The 26587-nt window shown below is 43.8% G+C and overlaps 1 protein-coding gene across 1 annotated transcript in view; it reads left to right on the plus strand.

Annotated features, from left to right (window-relative positions):
- SLC24A4 (solute carrier family 24 member 4) overlaps window positions 1-26587 on the plus strand; it is a 578300-nt gene that overhangs the window by 297358 nt on the left and 254355 nt on the right. Inside the window, exon 3 of the mRNA XM_078662057.1 lies at window positions 16687-16763. Coding sequence (XP_078518183.1) covers window positions 16687-16763 — 77 coding nt within the window. The remainder of the gene's footprint in view (window positions 1-16686; window positions 16764-26587) is intronic.

A 26587-nucleotide genomic window follows, 5' to 3' on the forward strand; every position in this document is an offset into this window, starting at 1 on the left:
GGTAATAATTCGGTATTTTTTACCGAATCGGTAATTGCCATTCATTCCTATGGGCCTCCAGGCCCATAGGAATGAATGTTAATTACAGAATAGGTAAATACAGATTCTGTAAAATTGTGAAATGGTCAAGGGTGGCAGGGTGTCACTTTGACACCCTGTTGCACCACTGATTAGTGCTTGTGTGCCATGTGGCACACATACATGCCCTAAGGGCATTTATGTCTGTCACATGACACAGGTGTACATGCACAGATTTGCATATACACAGGCATTCGTTATTTACCACCAACTAATAGTTGGTGGGAAATAACGAATCCTTAAAGCCCTGTGGCACTGTTTACAGTGCCACCTACATCTCAAAATACAGATTCGGTAATTTTACCGAATCAGTAAATTTACCGATTCGGTAAAATTACCGATTCGGTAAATTTACCGATTCGGTAAAATTACCGAATCTGTATTTTGAGATGCCCTACATCTCAGTATCTAAATACCGGTTGGTAATGGCCGAAAATCGGTATTTTGGGCCGTTACCGACCGGTATTTGGATACCTACATCTCGCCCCTAAAGTCACCGGTGATGTCACTGATGACGACATTTGTGATGTGCTCAGTGGATGGAGGTGGACTGTGGTTGCCTAGTTTGCATTAACTCGTGAATTTCAGTATGTTACTTCTTGTATCATGAACATAAAGTTCTTTTAACTGAATTTTTAAATATGATTTTCATGTTTTGTAGCATACGCTAATTTAAATTTTAGTGGCCAATAATTCCTTCTAAACATTTTTCATGGATCCTGATGAAGGTTTTAATTATTTACATTTTTCCTAACCCACAGTGAGCACTCCGTTCATTACCCCACAGGCACTTGCCACGAGGTTTGGTCTTGATAATCTCCCGCATCTAACATCACTGATAGCGGCATATTTACTTCAGGTCATGGGCCTAGAAGACATTTGTAGGCCCATCAACTGATGTACATTCTTTTCACGTCTTGCCAGATTTAGGAGGAGATACCATGAACCTCCCTCTTTCATACATTACATAACATAACATGTGTATTTGTAAAGCGCACGTTCACCACTACGGGTATCTTGGTGCTGAATAACAGATGTTAGTTGTTACCCAACTCAATGGTACTCATTTTATCGAGCTACCTTTGATCCAAACACAGACCACAACCATTGCCAAGCCCTAATTGTGCGGGACATCGACCTGCTGAGGGACTGGCAGAGGACCATCTTGTGTGCCCAGTTCCAGTTAGTGCTGGGAGGTACTATTGTTGCCATGGATGCAACTTTGGTAGGAGGGGTTGGGGGCGGGGGTTGAGGTGTTACACCCACCCCCACTCATTTTATTTTCTGGTTAATAGTTGGGTATAGGTGCTTCCAGTCGAGTATTGTGAGGTGTCCCTCGGATTTCACTACATATGTTTACATACAAAGAGACAAAAACACCTACTCTGTCCCTTTCTCTGTTCTGAAAGTCTTAAAAAATGTTGGTAAGTTTACAAAATACTGCGTTTCAGTCACAAGTACCAAATTGCATTATAGATATTAAATGGAGGTGTGAGGTGCGGGGCAAACATTTAGATGTTCTAGTTGAAAATATATAGCTGCCGCAGTAGCCGCCCGTGGAGGGAGTGCTGCATGGCGGTGGCGCAGGGCGAGGGAGGAGCAGGGTGGGGGGAAGTAAACTACGGATTATGGCCAAACGGTTGTAAGTAAGCAAATAAATAAATAAAACGAATTTCATTGCACGCGCTGCATTGCCAACGAAATTCGTCGTATTTAATTATTGGTTTACTTACCTCCGTTCAGCTGTATTCCGTAGTTTACTACCCCCCACCCTGCTCCTCCCCCGACCCGCCCCAACGCCCCACAGCACTCCCTCCATGGGTCACTACTGAGCTGCAGGTTCCCTACCAAATCATAGGCATGAAATGCAGTTGTAAGGCTGCGTCACTCCAATAGCTTCATGCTACTTAATACAGTTCATGTACATAAATAAATCGTGCAGCTACGCTGTCGACAAATACATATCTTCATAGACAATAATTGCAGACGAACTGTTGCTGTACTCTTGTCCAAGTTTAGCTATCCTTGTTAGAGATTGTCTATTGAAGAAAGGATGCTATAATTACACTCCAAATCCGCTACTTAAATGCCCCCCAAACCCCAGAGATGAAAAATGAAATGGTAATACATTACTATTTTTATTTTTCGTCATCCCGTCCTGTCCTGAAGTGAGTGTCAAGACGGGGCGGGGCCTGCTGAATGGCAGCAGGGAAGAGTGGTAGACAGAGGGCTGCCTGGGCTCTTGTGATGTCAGAGGGAGGAGTGGAGGTTGGTTCACTATAAGAGGGCATGATGGTTTGGCCGTCTGTCTTGGTCCGGCCAAACCGTCATGCGCACTCAGCATTTTCTCCACCCAGCTGTATTGAACATCCTGGGTGGACAACATGCACAGGCTCCTTGTCTCAAAGCCAAACCAGGCTGATCAGACCAATCATGTCGCTGCTGTCATGCTGGTGACAGCAGCGTTGTGATTGGCTAGGGGAATCTGGGACCCGGATGATGCCGGGAACCAGGAAAACAGAGAGGTCCTAGGTGGAGCGGCAGCTGGTGACTGGCGACCAGCAGGTAAGTCTTCTTTGTTTTTTCAACCCCCAAACCCTGCCCCCACCCCACATGACCGTTCATTCCCTACCAGCCACCCATTGCATATGATGTTAGAAATAATGTTAATAGTGACATCACAGATGACATTACATATGACTTGGTCATTGAGCTTAGCCGTGACGAGGCCGAAGAGCGAAGAGTTGCTCTATTCCATATCTGTTAGCTTCTTGTTGAAATACGGGGTTGTTTCAATGCCCTTCATGCAGAGCCTGCAGGCCCACATCACCGGGCTGGGCTGTGAGGGTAACTTGCAATCTATCTGTGGCCCTATATAGGCGTAACAGAGTGAAGCTGTAACTTTTAAGCAAACTTTTGTAAGTACGTTTACTTTGTGACTGCACAGAGTGATATTAGCCATGTTTCCTGTTTAAGTGTAACTCAACCAAAACTACAAAGACACCATCGGAGACTGTAGGATACATGACACATTTTTGTCAGTGCTGGACTCTGAATCAAAAGCAGCCCTGACAAAACTTTCAAACCAGCCTTCTTCCATCATCTTCTCTCACCCTTCTCTTTCCTCATCTCTCTCACTTTCCTCTGAGTCTCTGGAAAGCACAGGCTGTGTCTGATAAATTGTCTTGAGCCACTGGAGAATCCTTCAAAACCCAACTCCAAAAGCTTCAGCCCACTGGGGAAATGCCCAGTTGAATAAATGGGCAGTCCGTCCCTGAAATTCATCAAACTTTAGATAAGCAAGCCAGATTATCACACATGTACCTTTAAAACGCCTGGACTAATCATCCGCACACTTTATATACTTATGTTTATTGGTTTGGAGTGCATTGATTGATTGGTGCAAAGGCTTTTCTCTACTTTTTGAGATACTGATTTTTTTCTTGGGTGCAAATATTAGTTTAGCATTAATGTAAAAAGTATTATTGTTTGTTTTCCCACTGTAGTTTTTGTGAGTGCACACTGTAACCTTAATGCAATTAAAAGTGTCAGGAAGGTTGTGCAGGAGGTGTTATGTAGTTAGAGTGAGAGCGACATGTCATTTGATCGCTAACAACAATAATACAAATACAAAAATCATGAATTAGTATTTGATTACTTCCTCGCAGGATGCACACAGAGCATCCGGATGCCTCCCTTCACCTCCAAACCCAAGAACATCATGTGCAGTGTACCCCAAGGATCATCCCTCAGCCCCATATTTTTCAACACCTACATGACCCCCTTGCTGACATCACCAGATATCATGGCCTCAACATAATTTCCTACACAGATGACACTCAACTCACCCTCTCGCTTACCGAAGACCCCTCTATCACCAGAACAAACTTCTGCAACACCATGACCAATGTAGCCAACTGGATGAGAGCCAATTGCCTTAAACTCAGCTGTAACAAGGCAGAAGTATTGATCTTTGGGAAAATCATATCTATATGGGACTACAGCTGGTGGGCAGCAGAACTCGGACCTACACCTGTGCCAACAGACCATGCATGCAACCTATGCATTATCCTCAACAACAAACTGACACAGAAACAACAAGTAAACGCAGTCGCCTCCTCTTGCTTCCACGCCCTTCGCAGAATCTTCAGATGGATCCCAGTCAACACCAGAAAGATTATCACCCAGACCCTCGTCACCAGCCGCTGTGAATATGGCAACACACTCTACACCGCCTTCTCCACCCAGCTCCTCAGAAGACCCCAAATGCATCCACATTACCCCCCACCTCAGAAACCTCCACTGGCTCCCCATCCAGATGAGATGCCAGTTCAAGGTCCTCACACACGCCTACAAAGCCCTACACGATCAAGGACCTGGCTACATCAACCTCCGACTTAACTTCCACCAACCCGCAGGACACCTGTGCTCCTCCTCACTAGCCCTTACGCACTCCCCCGCATCTGTCACAGTCGTAGCGGTGGCCGCTCCTTCTCCTATATCGCTGCCAAGTCCTGGAACAACTTGCCCCGCCACCTTCAACCATCACCCTACTGGCGGATTTCAGAAAGAAACTCAAGACCTGGCTTTTTGACAGAGACCTTGCATATCAGCGCCCAGATACCCCTAGGGGTGACAGTGCAGCACTCTGCAGATACTGATTGACTATTGTTATTTACAGCGTGTTTTCATGCCACAGGTTGACCATATCTAAGTGCTGATATAGGGAAATATCACCTGATGTTAGTTAATTGGTGTGCAAATGTCAGTTAACCTATTTAAAAGTACTAAACCACAGCAGTATCTAGGATCAGATAACATAATCACTGCCGAGCATTTTATTATTCACGTTTATATTTCTCCAAACAGAATTTTTGAGCAATTTTTGTGTTACCAATGCATTTTTTTAAAATATTTTCGCAACTAAATTTCAAACATTCATCTGTCTTGAAGCCAAAATATCCAGTCGATTTTATTATTAAAGGATCACATTTGACCATTACAATAGAATTCTTGCGACAAAGTTTACTTATTCTATGTGATCAATTATTCGCATCAAAGTGTTGCCCCAGATATGCTAGCTCTGGTATTGGCCTCCCCTCTAGTGGCAAACTTAGGAACTACAGCCTTTCGGCTCTGGGATCTTAATTGCGTCTCTTCGTATAGCATTTGCATTTCACTTTCAAAATAAAAAATCCCCTTAAGTAGAGGCCTTCAAATTGAGTTTCATTTTGACTGTAACTCTCCGTAGGCATGTGCCAAGGCATCAGTGTGCCCAGTGTGCACTTGAGCGTGTTACTGTACAGTTTTGAGCAACCACGAATGTATTTATTTGTTTCTGCCGAAATTTACAATAGTTTATATCTCTGAGATTTCTCTTCACGATAGCAGAGAAAATAAGACACCAAAGCAAGCGGCACCTTTTCAGTTTGCACGCCCTATGATAAACATCAAATAAATGTGTGTGTTTTTGGCAGCAAATCGCGAATGTCATTCCTTGATGTCAGTGCTTGAATCCAGTGCACTAAAAATGTGTGAAACAAACTTCTGAAATTAGTCACTGACATTTTTTCAGTAACTCTGTTATGCCAGTTTTCGCTCCGCTTGTGTGGCACAAGCTAGTTGCATTCCATTCTTTGACATATGTTACCTGAGAGTCCTTTCACATTTTTTTATTCGCACATGAAAATTAATTAATTAATTTGCATATGTGCCAGCTGCTCACATACTGCCAGGCTTAACTTCAAGCGCCTTTAAAAGGACCAGGCTTGCAGAGAGTGCCCGGCTCTCCTCTGGTGTGGTGAAAAAGGAAGATTTTATGGGCTAGTGGTGTTGTTTATTTAGAGGGCAATGGATAAATGTCTATTCTTGAGTAAAGAATGCGGTTGGGCACAGGAGAGATAGACATGACTAGAATATTCCTACTGCTCAAGAGACAGGAGGTGCTTCGAACCAGCTAACAGGGCTATGGAATTCTATTCTCTGCCATTGATGCAATGAAACTTCAACTCTGGCTTTCATGGTCATAGAACTGTACTGGGTTCTGCTCAAACTAAGGATTTGTGTTCCCAACCACTCATGCCATGGAACCCCACTTAAAGGTATCGGAGGTATGGAGCCGCACTTCCAGCTACCTGGGCCATGGGGCCACACTGAGGGCTACCCTACCTCCTAGCTGTGAAAAAGCACCCCCAACCAGCAGCATGGGTTGGTTCGCCAGTGCCCAGGCCAAGGCAAGTTTCCTTCCACTATTCCCTTACAATTGTGCACTTCTAAGAATGCTTTTTCACCCCTTTAAGAATTTTGCCTCCAGGGTGCCTGACCCTGTGGCCCAACCCATGCTACGCCACTGCTCCCAACCCCCTGCGACACCCAATGCTATGGGATTGCACGCAGAGATATAGGAGCTCTGGAACAGCAGCAGTCCCAGTCTCCTAGGTCATGTGGAACAGCACTGGGAGCTACCCTAGCTCCTGGCTATGGAAATACAATCCCAGTCCCCATGCCATGGAACTGCACTCAGAGATAATGGAGCTCTGTAATAGCAGTTCCGGCCACCTTGGTCATCGAACAGCACTGGGAGTTACCCTAGCTCCTAGATATGGGAAATACCTCCCAGCCCCACATGCTATGACATTGCCCCCAGCGATACTGAAGTTCTGTAACAGCACTCCCAGCCCCCATGCCATGTAACTCCACTTAGAGATAGTGGAGCTCTGGAACAGCAGACTCTGCGCCTGCGGGGTGGAACTGCACGGAGTCCTACACTAGTTGTGGACAGGGCACAAGTCCTAAAAAAAGAAGTGGGCGGACGCTGATGTCACAACAGGAAGTGACGTCACGAAAGGTGAGTTGCACTCCATTGAAGTATTTAGTTACCGCGCTCCCGGTAAAATAAGTGGAGGTGACGCCGTCTACCCGCGTGGTACCCCGACTCGAGCCCTAGTTGTGGGAATATACTCCGAGCTACGTGGACTATGAAACCTCATTGCCTGCAGTACAAACTACGGAACAGCACTCCCAGCTATGCCAGATACTGGCCCATACTTCCAGCTACCCGGACCATAAAACCATATTCCCATCTGATTCCGACCGTAAGACCGACTATATCGCTTTCATAAAGCACATCTCCTTGCAGTGCACCCACCTGTTCCTTCCAGAATGTACTTGGAAATGATTCATTCATCAGAGCTTTTCTATATGTCTCCCTGATCATTTACTCACTATAAAATCAATATCACACAACACATTTCCAATCGTTTTATCCTTCTGAGGTGGACTAATGGAGTTGAGTAACAGTGAAAACTAAGAGGAAAATCTTTGAAAACATGTACTTTATAAAAAAAGTTGGTAAGTTATGAGCTGAAATACTGCTGTTTGAAGAGGAAGTTCCGAATGGTGGTGGGTGCTAATGGACTAATAGACTAAATAATATGAGCTTATTTTACTTCTACGTTTAAGGCTGAATTGCGATTAATATAAACTGCATTGATTCCTGGTAACCGTGGCGAGGGCTGTGCAGCACTTAATACACTTTCTAAAATAGAAAAACAGCATGTTGCGTGAATCTGTCAAGGGGACATAGTACAACATTTGGCTGGCCATGTGGAAGCACAGTAAATTCTAAATATTTTAATGAATTTAATAAACGTATGGTCAGTTTAATTTGAAGCTCTTGGACCCATGCACTTGCAGAATATATATTTGGGTGCTGACACAATTGCTTATAGGTCAGGAAACTTTTTTTAACATACACACACTCACTGGGTTTACGGTGTTAATCTCAGGAAAAATACCACAGTGCAGTGGACGAATGCCTAATAATTAATTTAAATATTAATCCAAAGTACTAACAAGAATTGGCAATGCCAATCAGTCGCGGTTATCTTTACATACAAGACAATGCTTGTTTATAGGTACCCAGTATCTTTCACACGTCTGCGACAGTTCTTCTATTGGCCACTAGATGGCACTAAAAACTGTGAACTGATGTTTAACCGTGGTCCTTCTGCAATGTATGCTCCATTCGGTGTAGGAACAATATGAACCCATGGGGGCGAAACCAGCAAGGTCCTGTGAGCGATTTAAACAAAGACAGAGAGGAAAGCAACAAATAGGAGAAATGCAAGTGAGATTATACGAAAGACATCCAATCTTGAGCAAGGATGGCTCTGTGGAGTATGTTGTGTAATGCTGCCTCCTGACAGACAGGTGGAGCTGTTTGTATCGAGACCGCAAAAAATAAGGTACAACCCAAGCTATAATTACAGGTTATTGCACATATTTCAGCACCACCCAGGTTCTAAACTGAAATTTCATTCCAGTAAGCATTGTTGCATTTCAGGACTTCTTCCCATGCTTTTGCTCACAGTAATCTGTGTGGGAACTGGGAAGGTTTGTGGATTACTACCACACAGATGAACAGAAAGAAAGAAGAGCACGAGGACTATCATGCCAAGAATAAGGAGGTACAAAATAGCACAATAAATTCATTACATTTCATGAAAATCCAATAAAAAAAATACGTGTCAGTGCAAAATGTGTATTGTTACGTAAACAAGCACCTCCTATAAAAAAAACTCAAGTGACAGTGTTAGGACACTGGTTTGAGCAGACATTTTCTCTCTGCAAGATTTTTTTACATGAGCCAGTTTTCCAAAGCTAACAATTACACAAAATAGTGCCAGTCACAACTCTAGGAAATGTAAAAAATGTCACGTAAAAAAATGCAGGAATGTCACTGGCATAATTCAAATGTTGGCCAGACACAGCTAGGAGGCAAACATTCACATATTTATGACCATTGATCCCTTTTCCAAAACAGCACCCTTCTATGACACATAGCATGGCATGGCCCTTCAAATTAGAAGTCATCAGACATATTAAAATATAGACATCATTTAGGGGCACCTTATGTCGCATCTGCGACCCCTAGACCAGCTTGTAACTCGTGGCAGGTCGCTTGCGACCCCTATATTCAGGACATAAACAGATTTTTCTGGTTTGCTGCTCTATAGTGTTGAATGCTGAATGTTATATTCCATTTGTGTTTATGTTTTATTCTACGTTTGCTCACTTTTTCCTTGAAAAGGATCCTTTCTGCACAGATCTGTCCTAGGTATTTGCTAACAGTTGTGTAAAGTATTAGAGAAAAGGGTGCACTGTATTGAAACACCTCTTTCTGTGGAAAGGAACTGTGTTGAGCCTGCCATGCACTCTGTGATGACTGAATTGACCGAGGTCACATCACAAGCCACTGTTTGCAGGCACAGGCAGCACCACTGTGTATGTAGCAGAGAAATGCATGGAATGCTTGAGAATAAAAAAGGCAAATGTAAAATTGCAAATGTTTAATTTTTCATCTGTTACCGGCTGGCACTAAGACTTTATAAGAAAAAAATATCATTAAATATACATTTTTCGTTCCATTACAAATTTTAAAATTACAAATTTTAAAATTAATGGTGCCCTTGAATCTCTAAAATATTGAGCAAACATGAAGTTTGAATTGAAAGGAAGGGCTGGACTTTGTAGCAGCTAAAGGTAACAATGAAATGGGTACATATGTGTAAAAAATGCCTCATAACTATTGTACAAGCTGTGGTGCCTGCATGGGCATCTAAAATTGGGCTGGCAAGAGTGGTAATACAATTCCACTGAGGCAGATAATGCCCCCCTGAAATCACATGGTGTGCTGGGAGCACCTTCATTTCAACTGAAACATGAGTCCAGATTTACTAACAAATTGCTCTGGGTTTGCATTACTTATGTAACACAAACCGGCATTGCTGTGGGATTCAATTTCCAATGCACATCATGATTTACAGTGGAATGTTGCCTAAAGTTGAACAAAGTAGCTGTCTCCACTGCATTGCCTCAAGGGGGCCTACCTTGGGTGATAGATGGGCATTTCCATGGAACCACTCTTCACGTTTCTTCAGCTTTGCATGTGAGGTTCACTGTACAGCACATATGCAAAGTGCGAAAAGTATTAAAGCGCAGTTTTTGTACTAGAAGGGTGTACTTGCAGTGCAAAACCTATGCTTGACAGAATGCCACCAGGGTCAGAAGTTATGATGTTACTTCCTGTGATGTCATCGGGGTCAAAAGGCATATGATGTCACTTCCGCTACCCCTGGCATTTTGGTGAGTCAATGTTCTTGATCAGAAGGGAACCTGTTGGAGAAATATTTTTCAAAATGGCAAGATAAGACCGTTGTTCCAAAAAGCTGTGACATTTCATTTCCACATCTGCAGTTGAAACCCTTTCTTGACTCCCCTCTGTTCTTTGTGTTTGCTCACTTCTAGAGAAGCAATATATGAATTTTAAAGGTTGTGATTCGATCTTACCACTACGTTATGTAAGGTGGGATTTCCTGTATGATGTATCACTGCATTGAATTTGCCAACATTAGTCTGTTCAGCCTGCCTCTAACCCAGCATAGTGTGCAATTAGGCTGCCTAGGGCACTTTTGACCTAGCCTTTTATTAGCTTATGCCACTCTTTCTCTTCCTCAGTCTAGCATTAGGCCTTTCAAGCCCTTTCTACTCACCCTGGTCTGCTATCAATTCGTCAAGGCCTTTGTGAGCATGGCCAGCCCACCTCTGTCTACTGCATCTTGCCTTTAAGCTGGACAAATCCCCCATTGCACCTGTTCCTGCCCTCTTTCATTACAGTCCTTACAATACGAGAGTGAGTTGTTGTGAATGAAGTAAAGGCAGAGCTATCTAAGCAGTGAATGTAGACTTTATTCCATATAGTTAAGAGCTTCATGCAAAACCCAGAGGTGGTCTAGCCCACATTCAGCTCAGCCTAGACTTCCATTAACACGTCGCGCCCACCTTCACCGTGCACTACTCCGCTATTGGCACAACTGACCAACCAAATCGATCCTTTAGCCCACCCACTCCCCATCTCATGGAACGCTCTGCTGTTCTGGGAATTCATTCAGCAGAGTCAACCCATCAGCAAATTACATTAACCACATCGCTGCGGCGGCAATTCCGCCGCAGCGCTAAGGGGGCGGGGGGGCCGCGCGGCGGGCGCATGCTGGTGACGGAACCACTCCATCACCAGCCGCGGTTGAGCTGTGCTCATGACGGAGCGGTTCCGTCATGGCCCCGCCCGCTCAATGGAACGCCCAGCGCAGGCGCGGAATCCGCGCCGCGCAGGCGTGGCGGCCGGGCCATGACTGAACCGCTCCGTCATCAGCACAGCGCCACCGCGGCTGATGACGGAGCGGTTCCGTCATCAGCATGGATAGGATTAACAAGGCCGCCCAATTAATGATGTGACAATCGGTCTCAAACCTAAGCAGACATCATCAAACAAAGGCAGATTCTAGAATCTATTGTGCTAGTAATTGTTGGCGGCGCAGGGGAGGGCAGACAGTACTCGTGTTTCTTCTTTTCTATAGAAGGTCTTGTTCAGCAGGTCAATGAGCAGAGCTTTCTCTACTGGACGCCTTTCACCAATGAATTCAAGTAAGGTTGGGGAGTCACAGGCACAAGTTAAAACTATTGCTTGACTGGACTTCCCATTTGAATTTCAAGCCTATGTTTTCAATTCCGAGGGCAATTAATACATTAATTAGCACCAGTTGGTTAAGTAATGTTTTAGTTATAGATAGGAGACAATCTTATGTGCCTCGTTCATTTTGATCTGCTTTTTTAGGGGATTCAGGACCCGACAACTAAAGAATGAATACTTACTTGTGCAGAGTATGAATAGAACCTAATGTTTCTGTGTTTTGGCTGGGGTCTATATGGGAGTGCACGGCTGCTTCAGAGTGCAAGGTCGATCACTTTATTTAACAAAGAAACCCCCACACAACAAGATGTTGCCACTGTAAATAGCGTTCCAGTGGCTCTGTTCACTTTTCCAAATTACACCTGCTTACATTCAGGAGTTTTTAAAATTTCGTATGGTGGGAGGATATGGGTTAATACATACGCAGCAACGTGAAATGGAGTTTTGGACTTATCTATGACAGGGGAGTCATGGTGCACGGGATGTAGATGTGTAGATTATTTACTGGCAGTGATGTAAAGAAATAAGTGTAGGTGTTCTCGTCAGGAGGCTGCTTGCACCAGCCCATTTCTCCTGTTAACATCGCCTAAAACAGAACCAACTACTAACCATGAAAGTGGGGAGAGGATGTGGCGTAAGGGCCAGAGCTGCGGACTTTGGAGCTGGTGAACCAGGTTCTAGTCTCGGCGTCTGCTCAACATCTTGTGAGTCTGGACTAATCACGTAATCTACCCGTGCCTAACATAAATGAATGTGTCCTTAACTGGTGCTCATAAAGTGTGCCGGTGCTGAGCTCCAGAAACCACCAGCTCAAATTAAGCACTGCTTCCTAAAGCACAACAAAGAACACAGAACACTTCCCATTCGTCTCCGCCGGAGAACTGCCTCCACGTTTGCATCTTAGAACACCTTCATGGTCCTAGTAGTTGGGTAGAAGGATGCAGTGACCAGGTGTTAATGGGTGGCAGTGATCTAACTGTTTCCATTTTTTTCGTACCTCTGGCTTTGTTGAGCATCACAAAGAAGGTGCATTACACTCCACCAATATAGGGTAAACAACTCATATTCATGGGTGTGTTATTGAATTACTGATGTGGTGCCATTATACTGACAGTGGCGAGGGTGAGGTCGGCGGAGCGTAGCTGGCGGGTGGGGGTGTAGAAGCTGAGTCATCCATTGAGGTACGCTGGTCTGGTGTTGTGGAGTGCCTTGTGTGCGTGGGTGAGGAGCTTGAAGGTTATCCTCTTGCTGACGGGGAGCCTGTGCAGGTCTCTCAGGTGGGGTGTGATGTGGCTGCGGTGAGGCATGTCCAGGATCAGGCATGCAGAGGCGTTCTGGATGCGTTGAAGCCTTTTCAGGAGTTTGGCCGAGGCTCCTGCGTAGAGTGCGTTTCCGTAGTCCAGCCTGCTGCTGACGAGGGCCTGGGTGACTGTTCTTCTTGTTTCCGTGGGGATCCACTTGTAGATCTTGCAGAGCATGCGGAGGGTGTTGAAGCAGGAGGAAGAGACGGCGTTGACCTGCTTAGTCAGGGAGAGGGTGGAATTGAGGATTATCCCTAGGTTGCGTGCATGGTCAGTGGGTGTTGGAGCTGTTCCCAGTGGGGTCGGCCACCAGGAGTCATCCCAGGCCGAAGGGGTGGATCCAAGGATGAAGACTTCTGTCTTGTCTGAGTTCAGCTTCAGGCGGCTGTTCCTCATCCATTCGGCAACAGCCTTCATTCCTTCGTGGAGGTTGGTTTTAGCGGTGTGGGGGTCCTTGGTGAGGGAGAGGATCAGTTGGCGTAGGAGATGATGTTGAGGTCATGTTGTCGGGCGACATGGTCGAGCGGTGCCATGTAGATATTGAACAGCGTTGGGCTGAGGGATGAGCCCTGGGGTATGCTGCAGATGATCTCGGTGGCTTCGGAGCGGAAGGGGGGAGGCGGACACTCTGTGTTCTGCCCGAGAGGAAGGAGGTGGTCCAGTCCAGGGCCTTCTCTTGGATCTGGCATCGTGGAGGCGTGTTCATAGTGTGCGGTGGCAGACTGTGTCGAAGGCAGCTGACAGGTCCAGGAGGATGAGGGCCACTGTTTTTCCGTTGTCTAGCAGGGTTCTGATGTCGTCGGTGGCGGCGATTAGGCTAGTTTTGGTGCTGTGGTTGCTGCGGAACCCGGACTGGGAAGGGTCCAGGATGTTGTTCTCCTTGAAGGTAGCGGGTCAGTTGTTTGTTGACGGTCTTCTCGATGACCTTTGCCGGGAATGGGAGCAGGGAGATGGGCTGGAAGTTCTTGAGGTCCTTGGGGTCTGCCCTGGGTTTCTTGAGTAAGGCGTTGATCTCGGCGTGCTTCCAGCTCTCCAGGAAGGTTGCTGTCTCGAAGGAGATCTTGATGCCTTTTCGGAGATGGGGTGCGATGGCGGGTCTGGCTTTGTTGAAGATGTGGAGTGGGCAAGGGTCTGACGGAGATCCGGAGTGGATGGTGTTCATGATCTTGATGGTGTCGTTGAGGTTGGTCCAGGAGAGCAGGTGGTTGGTGCGGGTGGTGGCCGTGGGTGCAGGTGTCTCCGTGGTAGTCGGGGCGTTTGTGGCTTTGAAGCTGTCGTGGATGTCTGCAATCTTGCAGTGGAAGAAGGTGGCAAGCAAGTCACACAGGTCTGGCGAAGGTGGGATGTCGTTGGTGTTGGAGCTGGGGGTTGGAGAGTTCCTTTACAATGTTGAAGAGCTCTTTGCTGTTGCTTGCGTTGTTGTCTAGGCGGTCTTTGAAGGAGGCCCTTTTGGCGGATCTGATGAGGTGATGGTGTCTGCGGGTGGCATTCTTGCGGGCTGCGTAGCTGTCCGGTGTTCGTTCATGGAGCGAGTTCTTCTATAGCTTTCGGCAGGTCTGCTTGGAGGCCTGGGGGAATTCAGTGAACCAGCTGTGTTGAGAGCTTACGTGTGTTGAGAGATTAAAAACAGGGACTTTTTGGAGATTGTTCATGGTTGTGGTGGTATCAGAAAGGGTAGTATCAGTCATGGGAATTGTTAATGACCCCACTAATAATATTTCTGCTGTGTTTTGGAGATCTCCCGGGGTTCTGAACCACCATTGTCGTGCCCTCTCCCTCTTCTGGAGGGCCGTCTCTGGTCTCTCATTAAAAAAGTCAGATTGGGAGTGTTAGTGGAGGTGCTGGGATCTTCACCTGGATCTGAATTACCAGAAGATTCACCCGATGTTTTGGGGAAGGTCACAGTAGTGTATTATCTGTTAAACCTGCCCCAAGGGCATCCAAAATTAGGGTTTGTATATGTTCTGTTCATATAGAACTCGTCGGTAAGGTAAAGGTATGTCTTTTCAATCTTATAATTGCGATTGTCCCTTTTTACCTTATTTGTCTTCTGATCCTGTTCTAGTCTATTGAATTCTGCAAATGTTTTTTCAATGTTTTCCAAGAGGATTTTAGCATCTGTAATCACACTTAATTCTGATCTGTTTCTCGAGATTTTTGATCTCCACTGCAACTTTTTTTAGCATGTTCAATGGAGGGATCGATGTCGAGCACCATCCAGTGCCTTGAACATGTGGTCCCAAAAAAACGGAAACCATGTAATATTTCTTGTCATCAGTAAAGATCTCTGGGATGCTCCTGACTTGGAGGCCTACTGGGAAGGTGTCTTACCTTAGGTTTTCTCTGAGCATATGTATCATCATATGAAGTCTGACATATTTCTTTTTACATTTCTTTAATTGATCAACTTGGCAAGAGCTTGCTGGTTAGTTGGTGTTAGTTGTATGAGAGAAAAGTGAAGAACCTTCCAGAAATCTTTTGCTATAATCATCTGAACAAAGAGGCATATCATATGACATTCTCCTCTGGACGTGAATAGAAGTCTCATGGTTGGTGGGGCAACAAAGGTGGAGGACAAGGTGGGAAGAGAAAATGGAGATGGGGGATATTTAAGGAAAGGACAAGGGAAGAACCCACTAATACTAGTACGATCTGAACAAGCCCTTGCAATCCCGTGATTGCACTTAGTATGTTTCTGCAAAACAAGGGAAACTCATGGGTAATAAGGGACCAGGGGTGTATGCATTTATGAAGGAACAGGGGTCCCTTATGGAAAGACTGCAAACAATTAAATGTACGTAGAAATTCAATGAGGCCTATGTATACTATGCAAATGGAACAGTCATAAATATTTATTTGCTACAAATAAAAAACAATGATGTTGGTAAGCGAACACAGGAATGTCACATAAGACATACAAACTCAGGAATATGAGTGTGACAAAATAAAACACAATGTTCGCAGTCACAAAACGTTGGTACCAATTCTCATGTGTACAGGAATTAACAATTATAACAATTAATTCTAGGCATCATAGTCAACAGCGTTTCGATCCTTAGTGAAATATTAGGATCATCATCAGGACATACAAAGTTATACCTGATACAGAGATAGGGTTACAGAATGTGTAACCCAGTACATTCTTAAAAACAGTGCATTCTGGTCTTATCAGTCTGTGGGCCCAGGATTTCAAACTATCTTATTCTCCTCTCTTTGGACCAATTCACGTCTTATGGTATGCAAAAATGAGTATTCTGATTCAAACACCTTGGTCCTTACTACTGGCCACAGTCGTGACATACCTTTTCATTTAGGGATATGATACTTCAAATGCCTCCACCTTTGCTTATGTTTTAATATTCTCTTATGTTTTTCCATTTTATTAGTGCCAGATTGGCATACAATATATTAGTCTCCTTTATGTTTTGCATTGTAGTTTCTTTGACTATTCATGTTTGCTTTTTGCTTGTTATATTTCATTTGCAATTTAGCCTACATTTGACTTGCTTTCGTTTTCTGGAATCACTGGTATTGTGTTGGCCTTCGTATGTAAAGTGTTTTGAAGCATGGTTAGCTTTGTTCACACTATCCAAGACTACCAAATAAATAAATAAATACATAATATATCTACAGACAGTGAGTAACCTGAGGAATACCTGCTTTGTCTTTCATCCTTCAAAGTAAATAAATTGTAATGCCAATAAACTGAGGCTTTTAAGTTGCAGATGTTTCCATAGTTGCACTCTAAACTCTGAAAATATTTTTTTATCTTTACAGCAATTAATGAATTCCCCGACGATTTATTTACAATCAAAGAACGTCAAAGCGGAGCAGTTTTGTTTCATATTTCTTGTGTAAGTATTTTCTATCACACAGTATCCTACTAATAAATAATAACTGTTCACCTCCGTTGTCTCCCTTTTTCAGAAGTCTTCCAGTTCTTTTGTTCGTTATATTTAGTTAAGTCGAGGGTGGTTACAAAAGTATCTCTTCATTGCTATCATCCAGCCCCATCTCATGAGTGTAACTTTCAGCTAGACATGTTTCGCAGCCAACGGCTCTAAGCATTCTTGAGCTTGAAGGTAAAAATTGGGGGTGTTTAACCCGTTCCGTGCTTAGGACGACCCCTGGCCATCCCACGTGACGGTGGACGTGTGCGACGGACAGCCGGGGGTGATCTTAACCCTGCCCACTCTGATTAAAACACTCGCACCGCCGCGGAATTCGCGCCGCTGTCAACGGGTTTTAAACAGAATATCGGAAACCGAAATATCATGGGACAAAATATTGTGTCAAGAATATCGAGCACAAAAATATTGTGACAGTAATTTTTGACAGGTAAGCAAAGTTTAACTACATATTACTTCACATATATTTACCTTGCTGATATATATAACTTCAATGTATGTAGATGTGGAGTTAAGAAAAGTAAACTTATATTTACCTATGTGCACTCACGTTCTTGAAATTTTGGCCATCAACATTTTTCACACAATATTCTGTCCCCACAATATTTTTGTTTCCGATATTCTGTTAGTGTTCCAATATTGTTATCCTGTAATGCCATAGATTCAGGCCAAGTATGAGCTAACAAATTCATGCCGTCTTGCACCTCACAGTTACCTTCTAGTGCTCTTTTCCATTCTTCCTCAGATAAAGTTCCTTTCGTCACTGAATCAACAGAGCTAGTTGGACACACCATCTCTAGATCATCGTTGCTTCTTGTTGAGCATCTATTTAATTCAAGGGGAGTGTGAAGACAGACATTTTGCAGCAAATTTTCTTCACCGCTGCAACATACTCAAGGCTGTTATGAAATTCCTGAAGTCTATTCTGCCATTTGGCAATCAAGGAGTAGCCCTCCCTCCCCAGTAGTACTAAACAAATCTACTAATGGTTTGTGATCAGTCCTAAGGATAAATTGATTTCCCCAAACAAAATTCTTGAAATACTAAGCACCCCACAATAAGGCAAGGCCTTCATTTATCTATTGTAGAATATGTTGGTTCATCCACTCACAAAGCTCTTAAAGCAAATGCCACTATTTCCTAGCAACTATTGCTTCTTCCTTGCATCAATACAGCACCTAAGCCTTGATTGCTGGCATTAGGGGTGATGGTGGTTATGCCATTAGAATCAAAAGGTTTAAGTGGTTATGCAGCTCCAATTTTGTGCTTGATTGACTCAAAAAAGTAACATTTCTAGATATTTGGATTTTCATTGCGAATGGCAAGATCCAGACCACGTTACTTTGTAAATCAACATCCACAAATGTTTTACATGCTACTGGTTTTCATCAGGAAACTTTAAAAAACATCTTTCTATATGGAGAATTTTTAAGCATTATGAGAAATTGTTCTATATAAAAAGAACTAATGAGATGGATGGAAGGTACGACTGAAAGGTTCAAACAAAGGGGTACTCCCACCAGATTGTCAAGAAGAATCTAGCTCGAGCCTCAACACACAATTGATCAGAATAGTTGATAACCAAAAAAGAACTGAAAACACAACCGAGTGAAAGTGAATTGGGAAGGATAATGAGTTATTTGGAGGAGGCCTCAAAGATCAAGAAAATAATGAAAAGCAATTGGCACATCCTGAAATAATACAAAAGAATTGGCAAATCTGAAACAATGGTTAGCAAAGAACAAAACATAATCTACTGGAGGGGCAAGAGTGTTCAAGACAAACTGGTGCAGAGCCGCTAAATAAAAACAAGAGAGTGATAGCAGGTGGAAAGAACAAAAAGGGTTTAACGAATGTAATAATTTAAGACTCTGCTGGATTGCTGAACAAACAAAGGTATTTGAACACAAAGATGGCAAGGTATGAACAATAAATAAAATAATAACCTGCAGAAGCAGATTTGTAGTATATCTTCTTACATACCCTTTCAAGCTAGAAAAAGTTGGGAGTACTATGTGACAATTGAAAAAGAGATTTATGGAACATGCATGGGCCATCGAAAACAAAGATCATAATCACAAGATATTTTGAAACCACACATGACAATTACTGGACCAAGTTTCAGTTCAAAGGAATTGATCCAGCAGACAAAAATTAAAGACTTGGCAACAGAGAACTAGCACTACAAAAACGTGAATCCTAGTACATTTGTAACTTGGGGTCGATGACCCCAGGGGGTTTGAACCAGCAGGCAGAACTTTAAATGTACCTATTATGAATAGGATGATGGTTAAAGGAACTTGTATGATAGAATGTCCTGGGGCATTACACATATCTACAATGACGGTATCATTTTAACACCTATAATAGAAATTATGACACACAAAAACGATTAACCCACTGGAGGGAGAGAAACTAGAACTCCGCCAGCTAGAGAGGAAGTGGAGACATGGCTACCATGCCATAGACAGAGCATCATACAAGACAGCCCGCAAAAACTATAAGAATTCTATCTTATCTGCCAAAGCAACTTTTTTCTCGGACAAAATCTCCAACGCCAAAAATAAATCACGGGAAATCTTCAGAGTCGTAAACGATCTATGCAATGACTCCAGAACATCTCCCTCTCAACCTGCATCACAAATGATGTGCAATCGACTCAACGACTTCTTCAAGGAGAAGATTGACACCATAAAAAATAGCATTCAAACCAATCATGCTGTGGCAGACTACTTGGATATCAGTAGGAATCCTAATACCCTTCAGGATATCCCTCCCATTGACCCACCCAAATTACTGGAACTGATGAACCGAGTAAAATCGGGCTCACCTAATGATCCTTGCCCCCCGCATATACTGAAAGAAGTCTATGCCGTACTCCCTCAGGGCATACTCCCTATTTTAAACACCTCTCTCTCACGAGGAATAGTACCCGATTCCTTTAAAAATGCCACCCTGGTCCCTCTAATCAAGAAACCAGGTGCCGATCCATCTAACCTCTCTAACTACCGCCCCATTTCCCTTCTCCCTTATGGCGCAAAGCTGCTGGAAGCCTATGTAACCAGCTGCTTATCTAATTTCATCGAAACATCAGATTATCTGGAATCCAACCAAGCGGGATTCCGCCAGGCACACTCCACCGAAGCGGTGATCCTCGCCGTGCAGAACACCCTAAGGACCAACGCCGACAATGGAATCCACCAAGCCCTCGTACTCCTTGACCTATCGGCCGCGTTCGACACGGTGGACCATACTATTCTATTACACCGTGTCGAACAAGCCGGCCTCAGCGGCGCGGCTCTCGCTTGGATCAAGTCCTTCTTGACGGACAGATCCCAGGCTGTAAAATTGGAGAACTTCACAGCCCCCACACTCCCAACCACTTGCGGTGTCCCACAGGGCTTCTCACTGTCTCCCCTCCTCTTTAACTTATATCTTAAACCCCTACTGCACTCTCTGAAAAATAGAAAAGTCATTATTTACAACTACGCAGACGATCTGCAGCTGGTATTCCCTCTCAACTCCCCGGACTCCGTCGAGGAATTTCAAAAGACCATGCTGCACATTCAGAGCTGGATGGATCAGAACCATCTTAAGTTGAACCCAGGAAAGACTGAGTTGGTACTCCCTAGCAACAGCGCACTCAGTTGGGGTCCCCACTTCTGGCCATCCTCAATGGGCACTCCCCCATCCCCCTCCCAGTCAGCTAAAAGCCTTGGGATTACCCTTAGCGCCGACCTCTCACTGAAAACCAAGGCCGGTACAGTGATCTCTTCCTGCTTCTTTCAGCTAAGAAAGATTAAAAAAATCGCCCACCTGCTAACCCATTCTGCTCTCATCCAGGTAGTACTCGCACTGGTCCTCTCGCGATTAGATTTCTCCAACTCCATCTACCTGGGCCTCCCCCTCACCATCGCCAAACGCCTGCAGATTGTTCAAAATCAAGCGGCCAGACTAATATTCAAGAGCAATCGCAGGAAGTCAGCCAAACCTTTGTTGGCCTCCCTCCATTGGCTCCCCATTACCCATCGGGTCACCTTCAAGACAGGCTGCATAATTTTCAAGTCTCTCCACGGAAAAAGCCCCAGGTTCATCAACCAACTTATAAACAAACATGAACCGACCTGCGATCTTCGCTCTGCCCACTTGCCCCTCCTCACGGTGCCGTCATTTAAGAAAAAACGACTTGGCGGATCCTGCTTCGCATACCTCGCTCCAAAAGCCTGGAACTCACTGCCCTTATCTATCCGTAACTGCACCAAGCTGACAGAGTTCAGGAAAGCGTTGAAGACCTGGCTATTCAAACAGAGTTCTCTATTGTCATAAAAGTGAATTGTGATCATAATCATGTGTTGGAAATCAGGTTGCCAAAATGGACATAGTTGATTGTTCCATTATAAATCAATTCCCTCTATTGACTTTTCGCTCTAGCGTCAGTATGAACAGTGTTTGAAAGTAATTAGAATACTATGATTTAATTTTAGTTTTTAATTTTAGTTTTGCAGGTGGTGTCATCATCAAATTAATAGCTTGTAATTGTTAGTCTGTCACATTAGAACCTGCACTCTGTACTATGTTGTGATAAATTCTTTTTAATCACATTGCACTGCTGTTTTTGATATGATGGAGATTTAGGAACTGCAATTCCCTGAACACCATTAACACGTATACCTTTAAAAAAATATTTAATTAAAGGGAGGCAGGCTGAGCAGCCGCCCTCCTGGGCCATTTTCGGCCGGGGTACCTAAGTCCTCAAGGCCTGACTAATTTTTTTATTTGTTAAGTTTAAAAAAAACATGGGGGGTTGTGCATCCCCCTTCTCCCTACGATTTCGGCCCTGGGGACCCCATCTCCAGGGTCTAGCCTGTAGTGTGGGTGGCATGGTACCACCCAGGATACCCACATTTAAAATGTTGGGGACGATGGGGGGAGCCTGATGGCCCATGGTCCCTGCCGGCTCCCCAACTCCTGCGGGAGCAGGCATTGCTTTGAGACCCAGGGAGCTGCTGTATATGCAGCTCCCTGGATCTCAACGCAATATGTCTGTTTTCCTGCTCGCTTCACACCGGGCAGGGAACAGATACTTGCTCTACTTTCAGCAATCAAGAGCTTCTCTAAAGCCAATGATTAGACAATCAGTTAATGACTTGTAATCACTATGTACTACGATACTATTGCAAAATACCCCCATATTTCGCTAAAATAACGCAACAGATATCATTAACTTTAAATACCTTAAATACGTATAAATTAGTTGCACTACCTACCTAAGCTACACAAAGTAAACACGTGGGCCCTGTAATATGTAAACCTACCACATTGTAACAAAATGCGGCTGACAGTTTTCGCGAAAAGGAAAATGTAAAAGTGTGTTGTGTTCAATTTTAGATTCCGAATGAATTTTCCGATTCATGCCCTTATATAGGTACAATTCGCATTGTCCTTATATAGACATAGAAATCCAGTCCTTATTTAGGCATAATCCATGCTACCCAAATACAGGCATGGCTACTTCCATCCGTTCATCTACTTCACAACGATTTCTTGGAAAACCAGACTCTTAAGCCGTTAGGGACTTCCCCTTGCTTGGATATTGATTTCTCCAAGAACTCATTTATTATGCATGAACATCTATTCCGTAGGGGTTCCTTCATGACGTTCATATGCCCGACTATTACGTAAATACTGGCATTCCTAAACACCTTCAAGGTATAAATATACCGTCACTTGCTATGGCAAAGCACGGTGTGGTTCGGTGCAGTTCAACTACCTACTTGCACGACGCAGCTCGCTACAGCAAGTGCCGAAGGAAGCCAACTCTCAAGCTGACGCACTGACCAGAAGCTGTCATCCTCCTGCCCAGAATCCAGCTCCAGTGTTTCTGACTCCCCTTGCGGGGTGTTGGGAAATCGAGTCCCGAGAAAGAGATACCAACCTCTCTCATTCTAAAGGTATGGAGCTGATTAGAACCTAGAGAAATCTTTGGCAATTCTTGGCAAAACTAAACCTATGCTAAAGACAACACCTACTTCTTCCCTCGTACTAGACCTAGGTTAGGTACACTGGGGTAGGCTTATTTTAGAAGCACCAGTTGAGTATTTTAGCCTGTGTTATTTATGCATGTAATTTTTATATATGTCATAGCAACAGACAATGCTATTACAGTATTATTTAATATTACTGTTTACGCTGTACGCATTATACTTCGCATTCTGTCTAACGATTGTAGCCGCTTACCTCTCTTGCATGAGAAAGAAGACTGTTCAATAAACCCCTTTTTATTGAAACGCCCGTCTCTATATTTCTGTGCAAACTCTGTAGAAACGAAGCATGCACAATTGACTGAGTGAAATAATTATCTATTGTTTCCACGACTCTGAAGATATTGTTCCGGTTCTAGGGGAAACAAAGTTGTCATGTTTATGCAGTTGTCAGTGACTAATCCCTTCTTGTTTACTCGAGATTGTTTCTAGTGACCTCTGAGTTAGCTGGCACACACAATTAGGTTTAGTATACTCGATAGAGACATATTGACCTCAGTCCTATGTCAACTCTACAGTGTATATTATTCCAATGCACAGAGCCTATTTAGAATATAGGAACTACACTTCAAGTGTATGTGAAATACATTGCAATTTAGTACGTTTTGGAACCTCCTCTTTTTTTCTTTGGACCCCCTTGACCAAACCCCGCAACACTTTTACTTCTTGCACAATGAAACGGGGGTAACAGGTTTGCTACATTTCGCAGAGATTGGGCAAAAGGGTACAAACCTATTAAGCAAGAAAATATAAAAAACCCATAGGTCGATAATATCTACACATTTAATACCACCAAAATAAAGTGGTAATAGGTTGTTAATAAAAATAAAACACAGTACTTGATTATATGTAACACGCTAAGCCTTAAGTCAGCAAAATGCTAACCGCACAATAATGGAAATTTGCGATAAAAATATATGGATGATTTTTCCCTTTGGTAAACACAGCCATGAACCAATCACATACCCAGTTGTGAGCTTCATGTACACTATTTACATATACAACCAGATAATTAACATTTACATATTCTAATATATGTTTTGCAGATATAAAACTGACGTTTTCTCACACATTTTAACTGTTTCCTTTCATTTACACACTCCACTTTATGCCACTCTACTGAACTCACCCCTTCTCCATGCACTACATATACCCTTGCATATTACAGAAGTGAGAGCATGTGAAAATGATTGGATTAATAACAACATCTGAAATTATATAATGCAACAGAACATAGTGCATGGTGCAGTGGCAAGTTATAGTTATTGTAGTATAGTGGTGTGGTGAATGCGTCCAAAGACTGTGTACTGAGGGGCGCTAGTTATATATATAAACTTCCGGGATCGGAAGAGTGGTCATGTGACCAAGAGCAGGATTGCTCGAAACGCATTGTTTGTTTTGCCCGTTTAAAACTGAAAACTAAACTTACTGGATCGGAGTGGCTCGTTCTTCACCTATGGACTGAAGTGAAGTATCTTGTTGGATATATATATATATATATATATATATATATATATATATATATATATATATATATATATATATATAGTCACTGAAAAAAACATAGGTTTCAGCCACATTACAGTTAGTAATTAGCACTTAAAAAACTGTAGAAATTCACTGAAAAAACCATAGGTTTCACACGTTATAGTTAGCTGGACAGTTCACTTATACAAAAACATTGAAATCCCCCCGTTATAGTTAGTTCAACTAACTATAACTCGCGCGCCCGCAATGCACTGCTGATGACGTCACATATTACATCACTCATGACATGGTCAGTGACATAACTCATGACATCACTGATGAAATCTCAAATGACATGGTTTTTTCAGTATTTATTTTTAGATATTTTATTTTTTAAATTACATTACATATTTTTTATATAAATTGAATTTTTTTAAATATTGAAATTGTAATATTTGTTTTGTTTAATTTTATATTTTTTTAATTTATATACATTTTATATAGCAGGCAATGATATCCTATGGAAGGAAATTCAAATTACTGGTAAGTACGGTTAAAATTACTTTTCAGGATCAGTACTGGGCTGAAAGATGCAGCACTGAGGTCTCTCCTGGTAAGGTGAGTAAATCGGAATTCGTAGTTCAGCTGATTTTAGAGGAATTTTTTAAAGTTCCAAAACTCCACACTTAGAAGAATTTCCAAGTGAAACCAGTCAATGTTAGCCTATGGAAGGAAATTCAAGTTACTGTAAGTATGGTTAGAATTACTTTTCAAGATCAGTAGTGGGCTGAAAGATGCAGCACTGAGGTCTCTCCTGATAACAGGTGAGTACATCGGAATTCGTAGTTTGGCTGATTTTAGAGGAATATTTTGCTCAATAGTGAAGGAAGGGGGTGGGGCCTGAGGTGACATGTGTGCAAACACGCCCTGTGGCGCGTTTTAAGTTGGGGAATTAATTCCTCTTCAATCCAGAGGTCCCCTAGGGGCCAACTAGCCCACCAGCTACCTCCAGTATGCGCCGGGGAGCTGCGTTGCAGAAAGGTGTTCAGAGGCCTCCCCCCTTTTTACAACACTCTGCAACGCGGCTCCGTGGCACTTACTGGAGGTACCTGGTGGGCTAGTTGGCCCCTAGGGGACCTCTGGATTGAAGAGGAATTAATTCCCCAACTTAAAACGGGGTGTGTTTGCAGACACATCACCTCAAACCCGGCCCCCTCCCTTCACCACTGTGGAAACGCGCCTCGTGGCGCGTTCTAAGTTGGGGGATTAAGTCCACTTGAATACTGGGGATCCCTGGGGGCTAAGTAGCCCACCAGGAACCTCCAGTATGCACCAGCGGGCTGCGTTGCCGAGAGGTGTAATGAGGCCACGCCCCTTTTTCCACCTCTCTGCAACGCAGCCCCCTGGCGCATAGTGGAGGTTCCTGGTGGGCTAGTTGGCCCCCAAGGCCCCCCAGTATTCAAGGGGACTTAATCCCCCAATTTAGAACGCGCCACAGGGCGCATTTGCAGAGTGGTGCAATCCGTCACCTCAAGGCCCGCACCTTACCTTCATCACTGTGCAAACGCGCACTATAACTACATACAGCGTTGGAAAGGGCAGTTGCAGCAGAAGGACATAGGCTATGCAGATGCCCACCATATACATTTAAAAGGTAAAAGAACCGTGCCAGCAAAGTAGTCCCTTGTGGGCGTGTCTGCATTGTGCTGTGGGTGTGTGCTGGGGGCGTGACAAACGCTGGGGGCGTGTGGTACGTTCCGCCCTTCATGCCATGTCTCATATCGTGTGCTGTGGGCGTGTGCTGGGGGCGTGGGCGTGTGCGGGGCGCGGGATTACGGGAAAAAAAAGCAAGTGTTGTGCCCAATATATCATTGTTTTTTCTTCCCAGGTTCTGTACATTCCGGCTCCGGGTGTCCACCCAGCTCCCTTTAAATACCCATGCACCCCATAATCATAACCCACCCTTACTCCTTAAAATACCCCAACACCCTTAATCACTAACCCACCTTAACCCTATAAATATACCCTGTACCCCAAAACCCAAACCTATCCCTAAACCCTAAAAATACCCCTGTACCCCAAAACCCAAACCTAGCCCTGAACCCTACAAATACCCCTGTACCTCAAAACCCAAACCTACCCCTGAACCCTAAAAATACCCCTGTACCCCAAACCCCAAACCTAGCCCTGAACCCTTAAAATACCCCTGTACCCCAAAACCCAAACCTACCCCAGAACCTTAAAAATACCCCTGTACCCCAA

The sequence above is a fragment of the Lissotriton helveticus genome, chromosome 9, assembly GCF_964261635.1.
Source record: "Lissotriton helveticus chromosome 9, aLisHel1.1, whole genome shotgun sequence".
NCBI lineage: Eukaryota > Metazoa > Chordata > Amphibia > Caudata > Salamandridae > Lissotriton > Lissotriton helveticus.